General features: G+C 36.0%; 1 protein-coding gene across 1 annotated transcript in view; it reads left to right on the top strand.

Annotated features, from left to right (window-relative positions):
* The window catches only part of kcnh5b (potassium voltage-gated channel, subfamily H (eag-related), member 5b), a 492,331-nt gene that overhangs the window by 308,955 nt on the left and 161,377 nt on the right, over positions 1–21,999 (top strand). Inside the window, exon 9 of the mRNA XM_030127455.1 lies at positions 18,414–18,613. Coding sequence (XP_029983315.1) covers positions 18,414–18,613 — 200 coding nt within the window. The remainder of the gene's footprint in view (positions 1–18,413; positions 18,614–21,999) is intronic.

Below are 21,999 nucleotides of genomic sequence, written 5' to 3'. Positions count from 1 at the left end.
TCAACCATAAAGACTTTAAAATTTGGGCATATTTTGGCATCTTTACTTTTGTGTATGTGAAATTTTCCAAACAAAATGATCAAATTAACAACTAGAAGCACTCGGACAGCGCAGATCTCCGCCTCCTTGCTTTTAAAAACAAAACAAAAAATCTACTTGTAAAAACTCCAAAACAGAAACCTCAAGTTTCAAATACTGTAATTGAATACTTTTAGAGAATCAGCTTTTTTTTTTTTTTTTTTAATTCGAGTGCATGTTCTCAACCCTCAAAGGTAAAGTAATTTATGTGCAATCAAACAAAAAGGCATAACTGACAAGATTATAACAGCTGATTTCACTTCCAGCCAACTTAAAACTACTTGGACCACAAACCTTTATGCATCCAAACACAGAACAGTCAAACGTTTTAACACAGTAATAAAAATAGAATAAGAGAAAGTAAATATCCTGTGGAACTTTGTCAAAAAATAAATACCCGCATACTGAACAAAAGCATATTTTGTCGCCTCAAGTCTCCCAGTTCAAACTCCAACCTTAAATATAGGTAAAAGGGAAAATGGATCAAATCTAACCGGACATCACACACATACAGTGTGTCGCTTCAAATCATACTCACCTCTATGTGTGATGGAGAAATAAGTTTGATATAATTCGCAGAGTCCCCTCTGTGAATCCCCCCCCCCCCCCCCCCCCCCCTTCCCTTTCGCTTTCACCCATGTGTAAACATTTTCCCATTCTTTTCTGTAGTCACATCTTTTTTTGCGTGGAATTTCCATGATTTCCAACAATATTTGCATGCCAGTGTCACATACAATTTTTACCCCCGTATTATTTTTGTGCTTCTGTGTTTTTGCACATGCGCACTACATGGGTAAATTAGGTACAACACACAGCGTCTTGGTTTGAATGATAAATAAATGACAGGACTATCGAGGCAAAAGGATATGTTTTATATACAGGGTGGGGAAGCAAAATTTACAATGAACATTTAGTTGTTTTTTCTCAGCAGGCACTACGTCAATTGTTTTGAAACCAAACATATATTGATGTCATAATCATACCTAACACTATTATCCATACCTTTTCAGAAACTTTTGCCCATATGAGTAATCAGGAAAGCAAACGTCAAAGAGTGTGTGATTTGCTGAATGCACTCGTCACACCAAAGGAGATTTCAAAAATAGTTGGAGTGTCCATAAAGACTGTTTATAATGGAAAGAAGAGAATGACTATGAGCAAAACTATTACGAGAAAGTCTGGAAGATACTATTAAAGAAGAATGGGAGAAGTTGTCACCCGAATATTTGAGGAACACTTGCGCAAGTTTCAGGAAGCGTGTGAAGGCAGTTATTGAGAAAGAAGGAGGACACATAGAATAAAAACATTTTCTATTATGTACATTTTCTTGTGGCAAATAAATTCTCATGACTTTCAATAAACTAACTGGTCATACACTGTCTTTCAATCCCTGCCTCAAAATATTGTAAATTTTGCTTCCCCACCCTGTATAGATGTATATGTCACAGTAGAGATTGAAATCCAGTAGGATTCCTAATCCTAATTCCTAATCCTACTAGGACAGATAGGAATTGTAGTTTGTCCTAGGACAAACTACAATTCCTATCTGTCCTAGTAGGATTACAAATCCTACTAGGACAGATTGAAATTTTAGTTTGTCCTAGGACAAACTGAAATCCTACAAGAAATTAGGATCTGAAGATTGGAATTCCAATCTGTCCTAGGAGAATTGAACTCATAATGGCCCTATGCAAATGTGTCCATTTACATACCAATGACATTTACATACAGCCATTGAATAAGGTTGGACCAATCGGCTGGCACCCTGGTTACAATGTGTATTAACCTAAGGGACATATACTGTATCTAAGATTTCAGCTGGAATAGTGATGGCGAAATTGTATGCTTACCTATGCTGAAATTGACTGGAATTTTGGCTGTGAAATGATTCAGTCTATTTTCCATACATTTTGATATAATCTGACATTCTCCTAATAGAATTCGAGATTGTCCTGACAGAATTCTTATATTTTTTGCCGTAGGACAGACTGAAATTCCAATCTTCAGATCCCACTTCCAAATAGAATTACAATCTGTCCTAGTAGGATTGCAAATTCTCCTAGGACAGATTGGAATTCCAATCTTCAGATCCTAATGTCTTGTAGGATTTCAGTTTGTCCTAGGACAAACTACAATTCCTATCTGTCCTAGTAGGATTAGGAATCCTACTGGATTTCAATCTCTACTGTGACATATACATTTAAAAAAAAATATATACATATGTACAATTGGTGACTTAACACACACGAACACACTACAACTGATGATCGACACACACACGCAGGAATCATGGTTAGGAGCTGGCAGCAGACAAGGAGAGACCGAGCTGGAGGATCCAGGGCCATTTTTAAAGGGGCCGGGTAATTTGGCTCCACCATTCAGCCTCCTGCATGAAACAAAGGACACAAAAAGACACAGCACCCCTACTGGGCTGGGGGAACACAACTATTACAGAAAATGTATACATAGACAAATTATGACCCAGGGTGATAACACCTGCTATAGATGTAAATAGACAGACGTCATAGATCTGCCCACACTGAAACTCTGGCCCAACAAGCTCTTAGGAACAGACACACAAACTCCACACTGCTGTCGTCAGTAGCGTTAGATCAGTGCAACACCAGGAGGCCACCACAAACCCACCCAGTGACAGTTGAGATTTATCCACAGAGTCGCAGACAGTCTGAAAACTCCTGACAAACTTCCTTTAAAGCTTCCCCGCAGTCGATCAGAGCTTGGATTGACAGCGTCTGGTCCTTCTGCCCGAGGCTCCACATACTAATAAATGTGAGGAAATAAAGCTCATCTGCTCTCCGCCGTGACCATCAGCCCTCGCAACTCCCAAACAGCCCATCGCTCTTTCCGTCTGGTGGCCAGAGGGCGAAACAGCGACAGATTTAAATAAATAAAAACCACAGGGGACAGAACCCATTTCTGGAATAGTATAGAGATGACAGTTGGATGCTTTGAGAGGACTGTCCAGGAATGTATGGTTTTTACAGGCAGGACTCAAATCATGTTGGTGCTATAAAAAAAACTATAATATTTTGGAGGAATTATTTGGACAGTACGGTCACTTGGAGCCTTTTCTGACTGAAAATGTCCAAAAAAAAAAAGTGCTTTACATTAAACATTAAAAGCATTATGGCAGGGAAGCAAGAAAAGGTATAGGCATGAAAAGAAAAAAAAAAAAAACACACAAAAAAAAAAACAACTGATAAAAAGATAAAACAGATAAACAGATAAAAAGTTTAAGCTTAAAAGCAACAGTGCAGATCTGAATGGGAAATATTAAGTATATTTCCCATTTCATTCTTTCCTTTCATAAACACCATCTATCTATCTATCTATCTATCTATCTATCTATCTATCTATCTATCTATCTATCTATCTATCTATCTGTCTGTCTGTCTGTCTGTCTGTCTGTCTGTCTGTCTGTCTGTCTGTCTGTCTGTCTGTCTGTCTGTCTGTCTATCTATCTATCTATCTATCTATCTATCTATCTATCTATCTATCTATCTATCTATTTTAATTTAGTGTGCTATTTTGTTCATTTTGTTCCTTATTTTGTTACCTCCGCCAAGGAGGTTATGTTTTTGCCAGGTTTTGTTTGTTTGTTTGTCTGTCTGTTTGTTTGTTTGTCTGTCCGTTAGTGTGCAACATAACTCAAAGAGTTATGGACAGATTTGGATGAAATTTTCAGGGTTTGTTGGAAATGGGATAAGGAAGAAATGATTACATTTTGGTGGTGATCGGGGGTGGGGGGGCCCACGGGGGGGGCCACTGATCAGCCTTGGCGGAGGTCTGCGCTCTCCGAGTGCTTCTAGTTCATTTTTTTGAAACCTTTGTACTTTATTATTCACTTACCTTTTTTAAAAAAACATTTTCAAAATTATCTATTTATCAAGCTGAGATATTTTCCATTATTTTGTCCATTTCTATTAATTAAGTGAGTTATTTTGTTCTTTTTGTTCAATTTGTTGCTTATTTCTGTTTGTTTTTTGTTCCTTTTCCTATCTCTTTCCTAGCTATTTATCTTTTATTCTATCTATCTATCTATCTATCTATCTATCTATCTATCTATCTATCTATCTATCTATCTATCTATCTATCTATCTATCTATCTATCTATCTATCTATCTATCTATCTATCTATCTATCTATCTATCTATCTATCTATCTATCTTTTCCCTTGTATAACATTAACACTGAACATTTACAATGTGTAGCATGAACCAGGGGTTTCCATGGGTCTATATGCACGTTACTCTTATCAAGTAAAATCAGTTCTTAATAGTGTCATAAAATCAACCCAGTTTTTCCAATAATTAGTGAATTTTTCTGAATCAAGTCTGACAGAGAAAGTCAACTTCTTCATCCTATAAATGCCTCCTACAACCTCTGTCCAGTCCTATATTTTTTGGTGCATCCTTTTTTAGCCTCTTCCTTGTGATGGCTTTTTTACCTGCCACTGACAATATTCTGAACAGATATTTATCCTGTTGTTATCCCCTGGTTCTCTTTTCCCTTGTATATGGATTCAAATGTGAATGGAAATTGGACTTTGAAAATTATCTTTGTGTTTTTCTTCAAAACTTGCCAATAAGACACAATATGAGGGCAACTGCTGCCTCAGTTTTATTGCTTTTTTCCCTCGTGTTTCTGAAGAACAAGGAAAAGCATTCAAGACTTTTATTAACAAATAAATCACACTTAAACAAAGAATCTAACTTTTACCCATGACTGTAGCTAACACTACTTGGTTCGTAGTAAAGTACACCCTGGTAGTGGAGGAACAGGTGCATATTTTCAGGTTTTACCACACGGTCTTGGTTTGACTCACTTTTCTTTAGTCCGTACCTTTTTTTATACCTGGTCCTGTCACAGTAGTTGAATCATTGAGCTCCAGGTGAACACAAACGGTGACAAAAATCCCAAACTGAGGAGATGGCGTGTGTGTGTGTGTGTGGGGGGGTGTTTCTGACAGTTGGCAGGTTATAGAAACAAACTTCATGGACATAAACTAAAATGTTCTGCTTGTTCTGTCGTACAGTTGGACACAAGTCTTCTATATTTTCTCCCATCATGTTCTCAGTTCAGTATGGAATTCTGAGTTTTATTTTATTTACTGTAATGTTTGATTCTGGGGTGCTGCTAGCAACTGTGGGCAACTTAATAAAAGTTAGTATCTTCTTGATTTGTCAGAATGGGGTGGGGGGGGGTAGGAGCAGCAGTTATATATGTGAGAGTGCAGTCCATAACTAATATAACTAATGCTGGAGTGATGCGACGTCAAACCTTACACGAAACTTTTCACAAATTCTAACCTGTATCCACTAAACTAATACCTAAACTTAAATGCTTGATTTGAATGGAATTGCTATTCAAGTAGAACACACTCAATGCCACGTTAATTTAACTTAAAATGTGTTGCAGTGTCAATTACTTTGTATATTCATTAGACCTAATATTATCAGTTCACTGTACTCAATTCCAAGTTCATTTAAATTAAATCTTTTGCTATAATTATTCATGTTTATATATTGTAACATGGATGGAAGTTAGTTAGAAAGTTAGCTCACCGCAATTTCCCAGTACAGGAAAAGCTTTTAATTTGGCAAGGCATTAAGATTTTTATTGTATTAGAACAATCAAAGCTGAACAGGAAAGCCATTGTTGGACCTATGGCTCTCATTCATGGTGCAGCTCTACAAAAATATAAAAACAAACACAAAAAGGCCAATTAACATTGCCATACGCGAATTAAGTCCAAATTAACACTAACACCACAACCCCGCTGAACCCCTGCACAGAAAAATAACACATTTTCAACAACATGCCCAATACCCACAATGCAATGCAGAGATAAAAAGGTGCGGTCATGACTAAAACTTAGTGATTTAAATCCATTCAACTTAAACTTTTTCATACTTTCGACTATGTCTACAAATTAGTAGAATATACTTAACATTTTATCGTAATGTAATAAAACTTAAATCATTTAAGTACATTGTAATTAAAGCATTTTAGTAAATACAAAGTCCAGGCTTACAGTGTCCACTGGACCCCCTCCACTGCTCTATGGGCCCCCCAGAAATGCTGGGCCCCATGAATTTGTTATGTTAACCCCCCCCCTTTACGGCGCCCCAGGTTGGATTAACACTGTATGAGTTGGTGATCATTAAAAAGCTCCACTAATATCAATTAATCAATCAATCTTTATTTATATAGCACTTTTCATACAGTGAGAACGTAGCACAAAATGCTTCACATATAATTTTAAAAATCAGTACACACACACATAAAAAATGTGATAAAAACAAAAAATATGATGCTAAATGACTTTGTTTCACAGTAATTGTTGAGTATTACCATTTTACTTAATAAGATAGCACGTACCATTAGCTCATGCTCCTGCAGTTCGTCCACTTTCTGTCCAAATATGGTCACTTTCCATGTCACCAAATCAAATCAACTTTTTATGTGTGAAAATGAAAACTGAAACTTAACGTGTTTTCAACATTTGACTCCCGTCTTCTATGCCTCTATTATACAACGGATCTTACACAATTTTCACAACTTCTAACCTGTATCCACTGGACCCCCTCCTCTGCTCTATGGGCCCCCCACAAATACTGGGCCCCATGAATTTGTCATGTCCCCCCCCCCCCTTTTACAGCACCCCAGGTTGGATTAACACTGTATGAGTTGGCTTTTCTGAGTTGGTGATTGTCAGAAAGCTCCACTAATATCAATCAATTAACCCTTTCATGCATGATTTATGAGAGCCTTAATCAAAAAAAAAAAAAAAAAAATCCAAAAACTGCGATTTAATTTTTTTTCATCAACCTATTTTTCATGGAGTTACAAAAATGCCCACTCAGCTGGACACCATGTGTTTAATTTTAAAGGCAAAGAAACATGTATTTACTTATATACTGTGTGAAAACTATTAAATAAAAATATTTTAATGCTGCTAATTTGATGTTTTCTCACATTTTAACATACTCTAATACTTGTTATTACTTACTTCATTGAAATAATATGCAGAAAAAAAACCAACTTTTTGTTTAAAAATGAAAAAAAAAAAAAAATCCTGTTGACTACAGTCTAATAACAATTTGCTTTTTTTTTTGCACTCAAAAATGTTACTGCAGATCAGATTTATTAAGAACAGCAAAGTTATAGTAATGCTATGAATTGCAGTGTTTGGGATGATGCATAAGCATCCACTGTGTTGGCTGATATGGAACTAAAACAACAAAATCCATGACTATATAAGAGAACAGCTGTAGAATAACTGTCCACTGTAGTGACCACTATGCATGAAAGGGTTAATCAATCAATCTTTATTTATATAGCACTTGCCATACAGTGGGAACGTAGCACAAAATGCTTTACATATAAATTTAAAAATCAGTACACACACACGCACACACACACACATAAAAATTTTGATAAATAAAAAACATGATGCTAAATGACTTTGTTTCACAGTAATTGATGAGTATTACTGTTTTACTTAATAAGCTAGCACCTAGCGTTAACTCACCTCTCATGCTCCTGTGGTTCGTCCCCTTTCTGTCCAAATATGGTCACTTTCCATGTCACCAAAAAGCACGACGGCCAAATTCTAAACTGGCTTCAAAACAGCAGTTCAGAAACCAGTAGGTGACACATCCAGTCCATTCAAATCAACTTTTCATGTATAAAAAGAGAGAAAAAAGAAACAAAACGCTTACAAATAAGATCACACATTTAAAAAAAAAGAAAAAATATATAGATAAGGTCAGAAAAAGTCCCTCACACTCACCCGAATTATCTTTTCTTTTGCAGAACTTACTTTTTGGGTCAAATAAGAGGATTTTTGAGTCGTTGGTTCCTATAAGCAGAGCCACATACGCCTGTATATGTTCAATCCTGTGCATTTAATCTGAAGCTGCTGCTGGTTGAATCATTGTGTGGTGGTTCTGGTTGGTTTGTGGGTTTATCCTATTAAAGCTCTTTTTATCTGGAGCGTCATAGTGTCATGGGGACTAGTAGGACAAACCAGTGCACATTCCCACGCAAAAACCACCTCCAGACATGGTGGATTTACTCAGTTAAAATGTAAAACAACCAGTCCATCTGAGGAAACACTTACATCTTTATTACTCCTCATTGGAGCGGCGTTCAACCTTTAGTCCACATGTGCAAGACTTAATAGGTGCTCTGAGAGGCCACATAAAAAGACTGCAGCCATAAAGAGGAACAATACTGGGTGAATTGGGGATAATGGTGTGGGTTTTGGTGATGTACTGGGTTATAAAACTGACAGAAACTGCCCTGTGACTTTCTTAACCCATAAAGACTCAGTGCTACTTATGTGGCAGTTTCAAAAAAAGTTGTTCCTTAATATTTAACTTTTCTTAAGGGATTTTTCACCATTTCTTATATTATCCTTTGCATTTTGTGTTTTTACAGTAAAATTTAAGTACTGTAACTCCATCATATGTCCAGTCATATTCCTGATACATGTATTAAATACCAAGATGTTAAAGGAACTCTTATTCACTGTCTATGCCAGTGTTTTTCAACCTTGGGTTCGCCTGGAATTCAAATGGGGTCACCTGAAATTTCTAGTAATTGATAAAAATAAAATAAAAACTTACTAATAAAAAATATATGGTGAGTTGAGAGAGACAATCACAATACATAAAAGACATGACAAACTCTGAAGCGGAACCTGAAACACTGTGGTACTGTTTCTTTCAAATGTTAATTGTGGCTGGTTTAAGATGCTGCAGCTCTTTCTTAATTCATAGTTTGAGTTCTTGTGAAAAAAAAAAAGTCAAAACTAAATAAAACTAAACTAGAATGAAAAATCCAAAACTATTATAACCTTGGTGCTGATTCGTTGGTGGTTTTTGTAGTCCTCAGTGTGTCCCAGAACCAGACTGCCCCCTGCTGGTAACAGTCTGTAACATTAGTACCATAACGAACCCCTTTAATGTTGTGAAAGTGCTTCTGTAATTATCTTTCCACTTCACATATTCCTGACCTTTAGTCGAAGCAGAGCGCTGGAGTTGCAGTTAATCATCTCCGTCTTTCTTCACACTGGTCACCTCTTTTTCCTGTTGAACTCAGGTGTCGTCGTACGTCTTTTGTCACCAGAGTTCAGTTCAGGTTTGCTCTTCTGTCTGAATAAATGAGCTGCACCGGAGGCACAACATTTAGATCAACTCTTCAGATCCCAGGGGGTTGTTCCACCTCAGCTCAGGGTTGACCTACCGATCGCCGAACCACCTCATTGCCCAATTAGTAGTGTGTGTTTGTTGGAGGTGAGAACCTGTCACAGTCCTCCTTTACCGGCTGACAGGGTCCTGAAGGGTCCACGAGGACCCCTAAGGCTCCTGAAGGCTGTTGGCTCTGCAGGAACTAAACTGGAACGGCGCTTATCTCCGCTGACACTGGGCACCAGCCTCTTTTGGGTTTGTCTCACATCCAAACTTGGGTTTTGTGTCTGATTCTCATTCATAAATGCACTTTATCACATGCACACAGTCACTCTGAGCCACAGTCCATCCATCACTCCCCTTTGTTTGGTCACAATTCCCAGTGTTTCTCCTCTTATTCAGCCACTTTTACTGTATGGGCAGCTTTTCCACACTGATCTCATTTCTTGGCTTTTTCCAGAACACCATCAGATCCTACCTTTTACTTTGTATTATTCTTTTTCTTTTTGGCTCTCTTTTTCGTTCTTGCTCTCTTTCTCTTCTTTCTTTTTCTTTCTTTTTTTCTCTTCTCCCTGTTCTTTCTTGGTTTTTTTTTCTATCTTCTGTCATTATCTGCTTCTTTTCTTCCTTTTGTCTTTCATTGTCAAAATGTTTCTTCTTCATTTTGTCTTTCTATCTGTTCTCTCTTTCCCCTTCTCCACTTCTTTCTTCTGCTCATTAAAAAAAAAAAACTTTATTTATAGAACTTTTCAACATTTAACAAATATAATATTTTATATAATATTTTATAAAATTATATATTTATAATTTCAAGTAATGTGTTCATAATACAAAGATTGACACCAGACATGATAAACAAACAGAACCCATAGAGAAAAAAACAAAAACAAAACACGTAACAAGACAGTCAAGACAGTGCATTCTGGTACATTTAAGGAAAGAAAATAAATAAACAAAGAGGTCAATAACAGTATAAACAACTAAAATATATTTACATCTGTTCATTTGATCCATATTCTTCCTTATTTCTCCCTGTTTTCCCTCTGTATCTTCTTCTTTTCTTTCTACTTCTTTCACATCCAAAGTCCAGGTCACCTGGTGTTTCTGGTCCAAACTTTTCAACCTCCATTGGAGGATTATTCATGGACCATCCTGGTCCTCCTGGACTTCGGTGGATTTGGTTTTTTGTCATCATTCCATGATGGATGAGGTGTGCTCTGCAGTTGCACATCCAGTGTCAGGGAAGTGTTTTGTGTCCTTACACATATCTGATAAGGAAACTTGACTCAGGTTTTAACAAGTGTCTGAATTAGTTACATATCCAGTCCAATCCATTTTTATTTGTAAAGCACAAATTTAAACAAACACTAAGGTTTCCAAAGTGCTGTACAGTAAAATAAATGCAATAAAACATAATAAAAAGATAAAATACTAAGATAAAAACACAATAAATCATAATAATTAAATAAATAAACAGACTGTCCACCCCAGATAAAATATCCATGCACATAAAATCAACATCCTCGGCAGTGTGAAAAAGCCAAAGAGTAGAGGTGGGTTTTAAGGACAGTTTTAAAATTAGACAGTGGAGGTCTGTCTAATGTGCAGCGGCTGTTCATTCCATAGTTTTGGAGCTGCAACCAAAAACACTCACTCCCCTCTGAGCTTCAGCCTCATTTTTGGAACCCTCAGGAGCTGCTGGTCAGCTGATCTGAGAGATCGACTGGGTGTGTAAAGGTGCAATAAGGGCTTATTTACACTTTTGTTCCATGGGCGGACAGATGTTGTGTTGACCGTGAACAAACTGCTCAGCTCTGGGTAGAACATGCATATTTGGAGAGGTGTGGAGTCGCAGAGGTTTGCTTTTTTATTTTTTCTTCTACTCAGAACTCTGTAAACTTATTGCTTGTCATTTTCTTTGTGGTTTTTATTGGCTCCAAGGGGGAGCAAGGAGGATCATGGACCATCATGAACCATCCTGGTCCTCCTGGACTTTGGTGCATTTGGTTTTTTTTGTCGTCATTCCATGATGGATGAGATGTGCTCTGCAGCTGCACATCCAGTGTCAGGGAAGTGTTTTGTGTCTTTACACATATCTGATAAGGAAACTTGATTCAGGTTTTAACAAGTGTCTGAATTAGTTAAATAAGATGTTATTTGCTCTTTTGTTCCGTGGGTGGACAGGTGTTGTGTTGACCATGAACAGACTGCTCAGCTCTGGGTAGAACGTGCATATTTAGAAAGGTGTGGAGTCGCAGAGGTTTGCTTTTTTATTTCCTCTTCTGTTCAGAATTCTGTAAACTTATTGCTTGTCATTTTCTTTGTGGTTTTTATTGGCTCCAAGGGGAAGCGAGGAGAAACAGGGAGAACTATTTCTAGGTGGGTCTCTATGGAAACAGAAGCAGCAGGATGCACAGGAAGCTGACAGCTCGACTCGGCGGCGCTGACGTGACACGGCGTTAGGTTTGAAGACAGGAAACTCCTCCTGAAACACCTCCTCGGCAGTAAAAGCTCATTTAGACTGCCTTCACACGTCATACATGTTTGTTTCATAAAACCAACTCTGGTGAATCAGACTTTGGACCTAGATTTATGCAGCTATGAATACAGAAGTTTTATAAGCAACAGCCAAACAATTATGCAGAATTTGTTCACTTTTGAGACTCGGTTTTTGCTGAGGAGCGCTTGTTTTTGTTTCTTGGGATTCTTTGAAGGGTTGCACTGTCTCATATCGTCAATAGACGCTGATTGCTTCCTCAGGTTGAAGTGTTTATCTGAGTGGCCTCATAGTTACATCCTGTACTGATTAACAAAACCCAGAGGTCAGAGGTCAGATCCTTTTGTCATGTATAAGTGAGCACATGGACTGAACCAGATGAAGTTTGGAAGGAAGTCAAACTGGTGTGTCTATAACTTGCAGTTTTCTCTTTTTCCTCATTGATGTGGTTTCTCAGTGGTTTTTCCATCCTGTTGTGAAGTTTTAGAAGAAAAAGCCAAACAATCATGTGGGATTTATTCACTTTTGAGACTCAATTTTTGCTGAGGAGCAGCTTGTTTAAAGTACTTTGCAGATTTCCACTGCCTCATATCATTAATAAACACTGATTACATCCTCAGGTTGAAGTGTCCACACTGGAAAAAATCTAAATCTCACCAAGTGTATTTTTGTCATCACAATATGTCATCACACTTAAAATAAGACAAAATCACCTAAAGAGTAACTTTTCAGTGAAATATAAGAACTTATTTTTTAGACAATAGATCTGGAAAATCTCATTTCAAGAAATCTTACCAAGATAATTTTCACTTGTTCCAATGGCAGCTTTTTTTTTTTGCTTGAATTAAGCAACAAAAAAAAAAAAATCTTGAATTAAGCCAAAATAAAAAATAAAAATCTTGAATTAATAAAAAAAAATGAATGAAGAAAAAAAATCTTGAATTAAGCAAAAAAAAAAAATCTTGAATTACACAAAAAAAACTTGAATTAAGCACAAAAAATATATTGAATTAAGCAAAAAAATCTTGAATCAAGCAAAAAAAATATTGAATTAAGCAAAAGTCTTGAATTAAGAAAAAAAATCGAATGAAGAAAAAAAAATCTTGAATTAAGAAAAAAAAAATTGAATTTAACAAAAAAATCTTGAATTAAGCAAAAAAAATCTTGAATTAAGCCAAAAAAAAAACTTGAATTAAGCACAAAAATATATATTGAATTAAGCAAAAAATCTTGAATCAAGCAAAAAAAAAAAAATCTTGAATAAAGCACAAAACAAAACTGAATCAAGCAAAAAAATCTTGAATTAAGAAAAAAAAATGAATGAAGAAAAAAAATCTTGAATCAAGCAAAAAAAAATCTTGAATTACACACAAAAAAACTTGAATTAAGCACAAAAAAATATATTGAATTAAGCAAAAAAAATCTTGAATCAAGCAAAAAAAATATTGAATTAAGCAAAAATCTTGAATTAAGAAAAAAAATCGAATGAAGAAAAAAAATCTTGAATTAAGAAAAAAAAATCTTGAATTTAACAAAAAAATCTTGAATTAAGCAAAAAAAAAATCTTGAATTAAGCAAAAAAAACTTGAATTAAGCACAAAAATATATATTGAATTAAGCAAAAAATCTTGAATCAAGCAAAAAAAAAAAAAAAAAAAAATCTTGAATTAAGCAAAAAAAAAAATCTGCCAATGGAACAAGTGAATGTTATCTTGGTAAAATTTCTTGAAATCAGATTTTCCAGATCTATTGTCTAAAAATCAGTTCTTATATCTCACTGAAAAGTTACTCTTTAGGTGTTAATGTCTTATTTTAAGTGTGATGAGATATTTGGACTAGAAATGAGAAAACTACACTTGGTAAGATTTAGATTTTTGCAGTGTATTATTTGAGCTGCCTCATAGTTACATCCTGTACTGATTAACCTGAGACCTAGAGGTCAGAGGTCAGATCCTTTTGTTGTGTACAAGTGAGCACATGGACCAAACCAGGTGAAGTTTGGAAGGAAGTCAAACTGGTGTGTCTAAACTTTGCAGTTTACTCTTTTTCCCAATGATGTGGTTTCTCTGGGATTTTTCCACCCTGTTGTGAAATCAGTGACCACATTTTTGCACAAGTTTATATTCAAAGATGAAGTATTTGACATTTTCTTGAAGAAGAACCTACAGATTCATACAATAACAGTCATCTAAATCATGACTTCTGAACTTCTGTCAGTGTATCTTGGTGTGATTACTTCCCCTCTCCTTGTTTTTTCTGTTTTTGTCTTGTTTTGTTGTTTCTTGAGGGCATCGACCTTTGGACAGTCAGTCTATATCTCCTGCCAAAAACGGCATCACATAGAATGGACGGGTAGAACAATACAGTATAAGTAAAGCTGATGTTATTCCCTGGTTCTGACTTCAAGGGCTGGTTCACTACTTGCAGAATATTGTTGAAAAATAAAAATAATATTCCTTACTGCAGCTGTCATCACATCATTCGTCTCATCATTGCTTTAAGTTTGCACCTTTAGTACTGATACTATGGAAGTATTACAGCTTCACTTTGTTTCTCTTTAGAATATTCCAGTAGAGTTTTGACATGGTGTGGGTGTAAGCATTGTATGATTTAGTGGAAAAAACAATCACAAAATATATTTAATTTTTCTATTTCATGTCCTTTTTTTGACACGGTGGTGCAGCGGATAGCACTGTCACCTCACAGCAAGAAGGTCCTGGGTTCGATTCCAACACCAGGGACCTTTCTGTGTAGAGTTTACATGTTCTCCCTGTATTTGCGTGGGTTCTCTTTGGGTGCTCCTGCTTCCTCCCACCATCCAAACACATGCACTGATAGATGAATTGGGCAACCTAGAATTGCCCATAGGTGTGAACTGGGGCGCTGCTTCCTAATTTCTACTACTACTACTTCCTGTTTCCCAATTCAAACTTCATCAGTGTCAGTACTAATCTAAATATTAAGCCTGCAACGGTACACGTACTGAACCGAACCATTTCGGTACACACCTGTTCAGTTCGGTACACAGCTGTTCCGAAATGGCACAGTATGATGAGAAAAAGAAAAACGAATGAAAGACATTGTTCAATGCGGAACTTTAAATCCGCACAAGTTTCACACGGACATTTAAAAGGAGCACACATTGACCCGAAATATAAAATAGCAGCTGATATAAGGTTAAAAAAAAAAACAAATATGATGCGAACCTGGAAGGAAGAGACTGAAGACCCTCCACCATCAGTACAGTCCAGTTTGGATCAGTTCAGGTTCAGGTGAAAGACAACAACGAGGAAAGAGACGTTAATAAGACGGACGTTGTTTGGCCCCGAGGAACTACACACGCTGTATAATAGAGGAATAAATAGAACGTTGAAAGTATGTAAAGTTTCACTTTCGTTTCACGACAGCGTTCGTTACGTTAGTTATGGACCGCACCCCCAGGTATATAACTGCGCGCCCCCCCTACCCCCCAGCTCCGACAAAAAAATAAAAATAAAAAATAAAAATACCCCGTGCACACAGGCACACACAAATACACACAGTGTCCTAAATAGTTTGTTCTCTCTCCTAAAATAAATAATTTGGTTCATTGTGTTGTCAGTGTTCCTCTTCAGTTTGTTTAAACAGAATACCAGTTTGTCCTCTTGTTAATGTTGCACTTCATGTGGAATTTTTCTGTTAGTTTTATGCAGAATGTGAACTGACAGAACTGTGATTAGATTTTTCTTGTTTGTTCGAAACTACCTTTCAGGGAAAAGTGCAATACTAATGTTTAAAAAAATACATTTAGTAATATTAATAATTTATTTTATTTTCTATTTGATATGTAGCAGCAGAATTATATTATTCCTGTTTTTCTATATTCTATTGTCTCCAAAAATTGGGGGAAAAATGTTAAAAAATTCATAAATCTATTAATAGACATTTTGAGGGGTTTTCTTTCTTTCTTCCTGTACCAAACTGAAAAAAAACGAACCATGGCTTTGAAAACCGAAAACGTACCGAACCGAAAATTTCATGTACCGTTACAGGCCTACCACATATAAACTTGGTCCAAAAGATTAGTTTCTTAGCTGAATTATTTTGAGGGGGGGGGGGGGGCTTTAGAACCCACACACTTCCTTCTAAAGACATGCAAATCCACATGCAAGGTCAAGGAGGGAGTGGTTACACATGGAATTGATCACATGACACTAATGCAGTGTTTTTCAACCTTAGGGTCAGGACCCCATTTGGGGTTGCCTGAAATTCAAATGAGGTCACCTGAATTTTCTAGTAATTGAAAAAAAACAACAATTTACCAATAAAAAATATATAGTGAGTTGAGAGATATAATCCCAATCCATAAAAGACATGTCAAACTGTGAGTCTGAAACTGAAGCACTGTGGTTCTGTTTATCTGTCAAATGTTCATTGTGGTTGGTTTCAGATGCTGCAGCTCTTTCATAATTCATAGTTTGAGTTCTTGTTTGTTCAGTATTAATTGTCAGCCTTGTAAATCCAAGCTGGACTGACTGTACATATCCTGACCAAGGAAAATCAAATTCTCCCTTTGTGCAGTAATCTACACCTGGCTTTTCTGCCTCTGTCCATGATAATATACATTATATAGACTAAATGTCCTCTAAAATTAATGTTTATTTGCAACATAGTATAGCAAACTATTACATGATCAAAAACAAATAAATTTTAGCCAAAAAAAAAGTCTCCATTTTGAATGTCTGGGGTCGCCAGAAATTTGAGATGTTAAAATGGGGTCAGGAGACAAAAAAGTTTGGGAACTACTGCACTAATGTCATCCCTTACTGGTGAAAGTTTTTGTTTCATTTCGGGGGGGGGGGGGTTATATTATTTTCTCTTCTGTTTTGCTATCACATTGGTGTTACATCGATGAATCCTGCACTGTACTGACTGTTGTTTCATGACCAAATAAATAAATAAACAAACAAACAAACAAACAAAGTGATGCTGTTACAACCATCCCCTTGGTACAACCATCCCCGGTCTCCCCTATTATATTGGGAGTATGATCATTTTATTGCAGTAGCTGAATAACATTTACAGTCTGGTGTCAAAGCTCCAGGACCATCACACTCTGCAGATATCTAGCATGTAGGAATAGGGCAGTTATGAATAAATGTAGTGTGTTATGGTGGGATGTAATGAAGAGGATCAGAGCTCATAGTTTTGCTTGAAGAAGTCTGTAATCGAAGTTTCGAGGACAGACGATAGTGAGACAGAATGCAACATGAACGGATCAATGAAAAACCTTCGTAGACTCACTATTTTGCACATATATGGTCAAATTAATCCATTTAATCTAGAAGTCATTTCAGTTGTTTTGATGCTCTCCACATGAATTTTTTTCCTTTAATTTGGCTCCGATGCTGAACCACAGCTGTACAGGGGTTGGACAAAATAATGGAAACACCTTAAAAAATCAACAAAATATAATTTAATATGGTGTAGGTCCGCCTTTTGCGGCAATTACAGCCTCAATTCTCCGAGGTATTGATTCATACAACTTGTGAATTGTTTCCGAAGGAATTTTAAGCCATTCTTCAGTTAGAATACCCTCCAACTCTTTTAGAAACGATGGCGGTGGAAATCGACGTCTTACTTGAATCTCTAAAACTGACCATAAATGCTCAATAATGTTGAGGTCTGGGGACTGTGCCGGCCATACGAGATGCTCAACTTCATTAGAATGTTCCTCATGCCATTCTTTAACAAGTCTAGCTGTATGGATTGGGGCATTGTCATCTTGAGGTGAAGGTGTTTCCATTATTTTGTCCAACCCCTGTATATTACAGTCTGTGCTGCTGGGGTTCATATCAGAAGGTGGAGACACATGTCATACAGTATATGGTCATTCAACTTGGTGGAGTTGATGGTTTCGGTGATGGGCACGACATGGATCTTCATTAAGGGAATGTTAAGATTGAGGTTACAGTGGTTGTTAACAAACTGGAAAATAATGATTGGTAGGACGAGAAGAACCAGTGGAACAGACGAAAGTAAACCCCCCAGTCTGGACTAAACCTGGGGAGAAAACAACCTAGGATAGATTATACACAGGGTCTATTCTATTCTATTCTATTCTATTCTATTCTATTCTATTCTATTCTATTCTATTCTATTCTTTCATTATGACTTATATTATGAACAGTCAAACTAATTGAACATCATGTTACAACTGCATCATAATGTGCTTTTGTTTTAATGTGTAAACACTACTGAGAAGTGTGGTTGTAATATTTGATCTTTGTGGAAGTCTAATGTCATAAAAGTCATTATTTAGAGATTTAAGTCAGTGTTCTCACTTAACTCACCTGACAAAGATGAACCCCAATAAAATGTTGAAAAATTAAGTAACTCTTGTAAATATCACTCAACACTACTGATATCATGAGGTATAATCTTATCTTACCTTATTTTACTTTACCTTACTTTATCTTAGGGTTAGGCTTATCTTATCTTATTTTACCTTACCTTACCTTACCTTACCTTACCTTACCTTACCTTACCTTACCTTACCTTACCTTACTCACAGTTGTACAGTGTTGATGTCATATTTTTGTTTACGTACTGACCTGGATCTTCGTTCCTCTCCTCCTCAGCTCTCCTTTACGCCACCATCTTTGGAAACGTGACCACCATCTTCCAGCAGATGTACGCCAACACCAACCGCTACCACGAGATGCTGAACAACGTCAGGGACTTCCTGAAGCTCTACCAGGTCCCCAAAGGCCTGAGCGAGAGGGTCATGGACTACATCGTGTCCACCTGGTCCATGTCCAAAGGCATCGACACAGAGAAGGTATGAGGTCATGGATTTGTTTTTGTGCTGATACTGGAACCAATGGTTCTGCCCAAAGGATCAGTAAAGTTCTATCTAATCTAATCTAATCTAATCTAATCTAATCTAATCTAATCTAATCTAATCTAATCTAATAAAAAAAAAGTGTAAATAAGTAAAAATTTAACATGCAGTAGATACATTTAAAAAAAAACTATTAAAATTGTAACTTTCAACCTAATTAACCATATTAATAAGAAAAATAATAATAAACCATTAAGTAAATTCAATTAAATTTTAACCACAGTTGAATTTATTTTAAGCCATTAAATAAATCGGATGGAACCAAAATTCTTTTCTCATTTTAGAGTTGATTGGCTGTTACCGTTAGTTAGTTAGTTAGTTAGTTAGTTAGTTAGTTAGTTAGTTAGTTTAGTTTAGTTTAGTTTAGTTTTATTTTGAACACATCGAATCATCAGAAAACAAACAACCATACAGTCCAACATGGTCAAACAAAATTTTTCGGTGCTCAAAAAGAAGTGGGAAGACATATAATGTATAGATTCCACCCCCTTTTTACAAACTGAATTAAATTAATTCCACTTCCTTTGCTTTGTTAATACACTATATATATATATGTATATATATATATATATATATATATATATATATATTTTTTTTTTTTTTTTTTTTTTTTTTTTTTTTTCTGCAGTAGCACAAAACATCTGTACGAGCCATTCACATACACTTTTTTAGTCACCTCACACACAATCAGATTTACATAATCAACTGTTTTTTAACACACACTATAATATTTATATGCACTTTAAATATTTACTACAAATACAATCATTAACAAATGTGATAATATCTCCTTGTAATGATAGTCTGTTTTAATTAATTGCAAATAGGCAAGACAATGATATCATATTTTTATGCATTCTTCTATATTATAACTAAATACTCACTTATTCAGATAATGTTCTATATTTTGTTTTTATACTGGATTCATACATCCTTTTAAATGCACAAGCTGCTGACTGACAGTGATGTGTAACCAATCAGATAGTCCTGTGGGCGGAGCATCAGAGTCATCTATATAGACTTAGACTTAAACTGTATTCGTCTCAGAAGAGATATTTGTTTCCAACATGACTGTACATAGAAGTTGTCACAAAAACACACACATCGACATCAGATAGAAAAGAAAAACATACAAAAAAAGGCAGACATATCACAAAAACACTTTAATTTATTTTATCTGACAAACAGCGTTATAGAGCCAACAATCTGATCAGTTATTGCAGGTTTAACTTATCTTTAAATGACAGAACATTGTGTTTAACTTTTTAAAACACACCTGTTATGACCTCAGGACATGCAGCCATTTTTAACGTCCAGAGTTGACACTGATGATGAGTAAATGAAACTGTCATAAATCATGTGACGCAGCCCGTCCCCTGAAAACACTCCATCAGATCTACTGCTACACCTTTAACTTCAGCTCAATTGTGGGATTTGGGAACTATTCCTGTTAGTTTTGATTTGTCTTTTCTTTTTCATTCAGGACATTTTATACTTGTTTTGAAATGGAAATCAGACGTGTTTTCAGAAATAATGAGCTTTTCTTATCCTGACAGTGTTTTTCTGATGATGTCCGAGGGTTAATTTATTATTTTTGATACCGTCCTCTCTCATTATTAAGTGAATTTCCTTGCATCATGTCTGTCTTCTTCTTCAGTATCTCAGTCTTTTGACCTCCTGATCCTTTCTCTTTTCCTGTGATTCGGTTTGATTTATACAGAGTCTTGAGTCGGCCTTCGGTATAAATACCTCACAGTCAGAGCTGGGGCCAATTAGTGGATATTTTTGTCACTTTGGGAGCCATTACACTAACATACTCAGCTATTTATGTGAGTACAAGCCTAAAAAAAAAAGACCATAGGCTCCCAGAAGTACCTGACTACTACTAATATCCCCGACTCTAAACAGAATAAAAATAATTCACAAAGACTGTTGTGTTGTGGTTTGAAGTGCTGAGGCTTTTAGATGATTTATTGTGTTCCCTCGGTCGATTTAGTTCATATTTTAACAAGGCTTGTGTTCGGAGGATGGGGTAATGTTGTGTTTTCTCTGTTTTTACCAAAATGTGTCGGTTAATTAGGCTGGGTTTCAGGATTTGGGTAATGGGCTGGACAAAGCGATTACAACTCACAGTTTAGAGTTTTTGGCAGGCGGTTTTATCCGGAGGGAGTTAATGAATGCAAACGGCACCGACGCAGACGGTAAAAAACCTGTAGAAATCTGACCAGGAACCACAGCAAAGAGACCGTCTTTGATGGATTCAGGCTTTTGATTCCCATGAGTTTGGCCATGAAACTAAGATGTTAAACAGAAGCCAAACCTTTTATTTAGAATTTGTTGAAGGTTGGTCGATGAAAATTTTGCTGGATTTCAGACAGTTTTTCTCAGCGTATAAAAATGCCAAACTGTGTCGTCTGTTCATCTGGGTCTGTGTCCAACGTTAAAGGAGTGGTATTTAGCTTTTTTTAAATGGAATTATTCATTTTATCTCATTGTAGGGTGAAAAAACACAACGATTTCCATTCCAAGGTGATTATACACAAGTAAAAACACCATTAAATACTTAATATTACACACTCAACCCATAAAAACAAGATGAAACATGCATTTTAACCTCAGCATTTGTCATTTTTATATGGTATGTTTATTTTCAACACATACTTCCTTCATCCCAGTCATCAGCCTTTGTCTGAGGCTCAGTTTTCAAAGCTATTTTCTTTACAACCTTTACATTCCTATCCACAGACCAGTGAATATGTATTATTAGTTTTGTGCGAGGTCAAATGTTAAACGCGAAAATGTATCAATGTGCATTTTTTTACTCACTCCAGAGAAGGGTTCTAGTGTAATATTTCTATTGTTGACAATGTGCTGATTTTAGTGGCTGGGTCAGAATTTAAAAAATCATGCAAAAATGAGCAACTGTTGAATTCTGACTGAAAACAAATTGTGAAAAATATGATGACCTTTTAGAACATGAAGTGCAAAGTGCAAAGTGTGCATAACCTGGATACCAAAAGGTTAAAGGAGTGATATTTAGCTTTTCTTTTTTTTTTTAAATGTAATTCTTCATTTTCCACCATTTCCCTGTGGTCTACATAAACCATGGGTCTCAAACTCATAGTCTTTCAGGGTCCACATTCAGCCAGATTTGCTCTCAGGTGGGCCGGACCAGTAAAATAATAGCATAAGAACCTATAAATAATGACATCTCCAATTTTTTCTCTTTGTTATTAAAGTATGAAAATACTTACTTTTATAAACTATCCAAACAAAAAAGATGTGAATAACTAGAAAAAAAAACTGTAATTTCTTAAGAAAAA

The sequence above is a fragment of the Sphaeramia orbicularis genome, chromosome 22 (genome assembly GCF_902148855.1).
Source record: "Sphaeramia orbicularis chromosome 22, fSphaOr1.1, whole genome shotgun sequence".
Taxonomy (NCBI): Eukaryota; Metazoa; Chordata; class Actinopteri; order Kurtiformes; family Apogonidae; genus Sphaeramia; species Sphaeramia orbicularis.
This window is presented reverse-complemented; position numbering and strand designations above follow the sequence as displayed.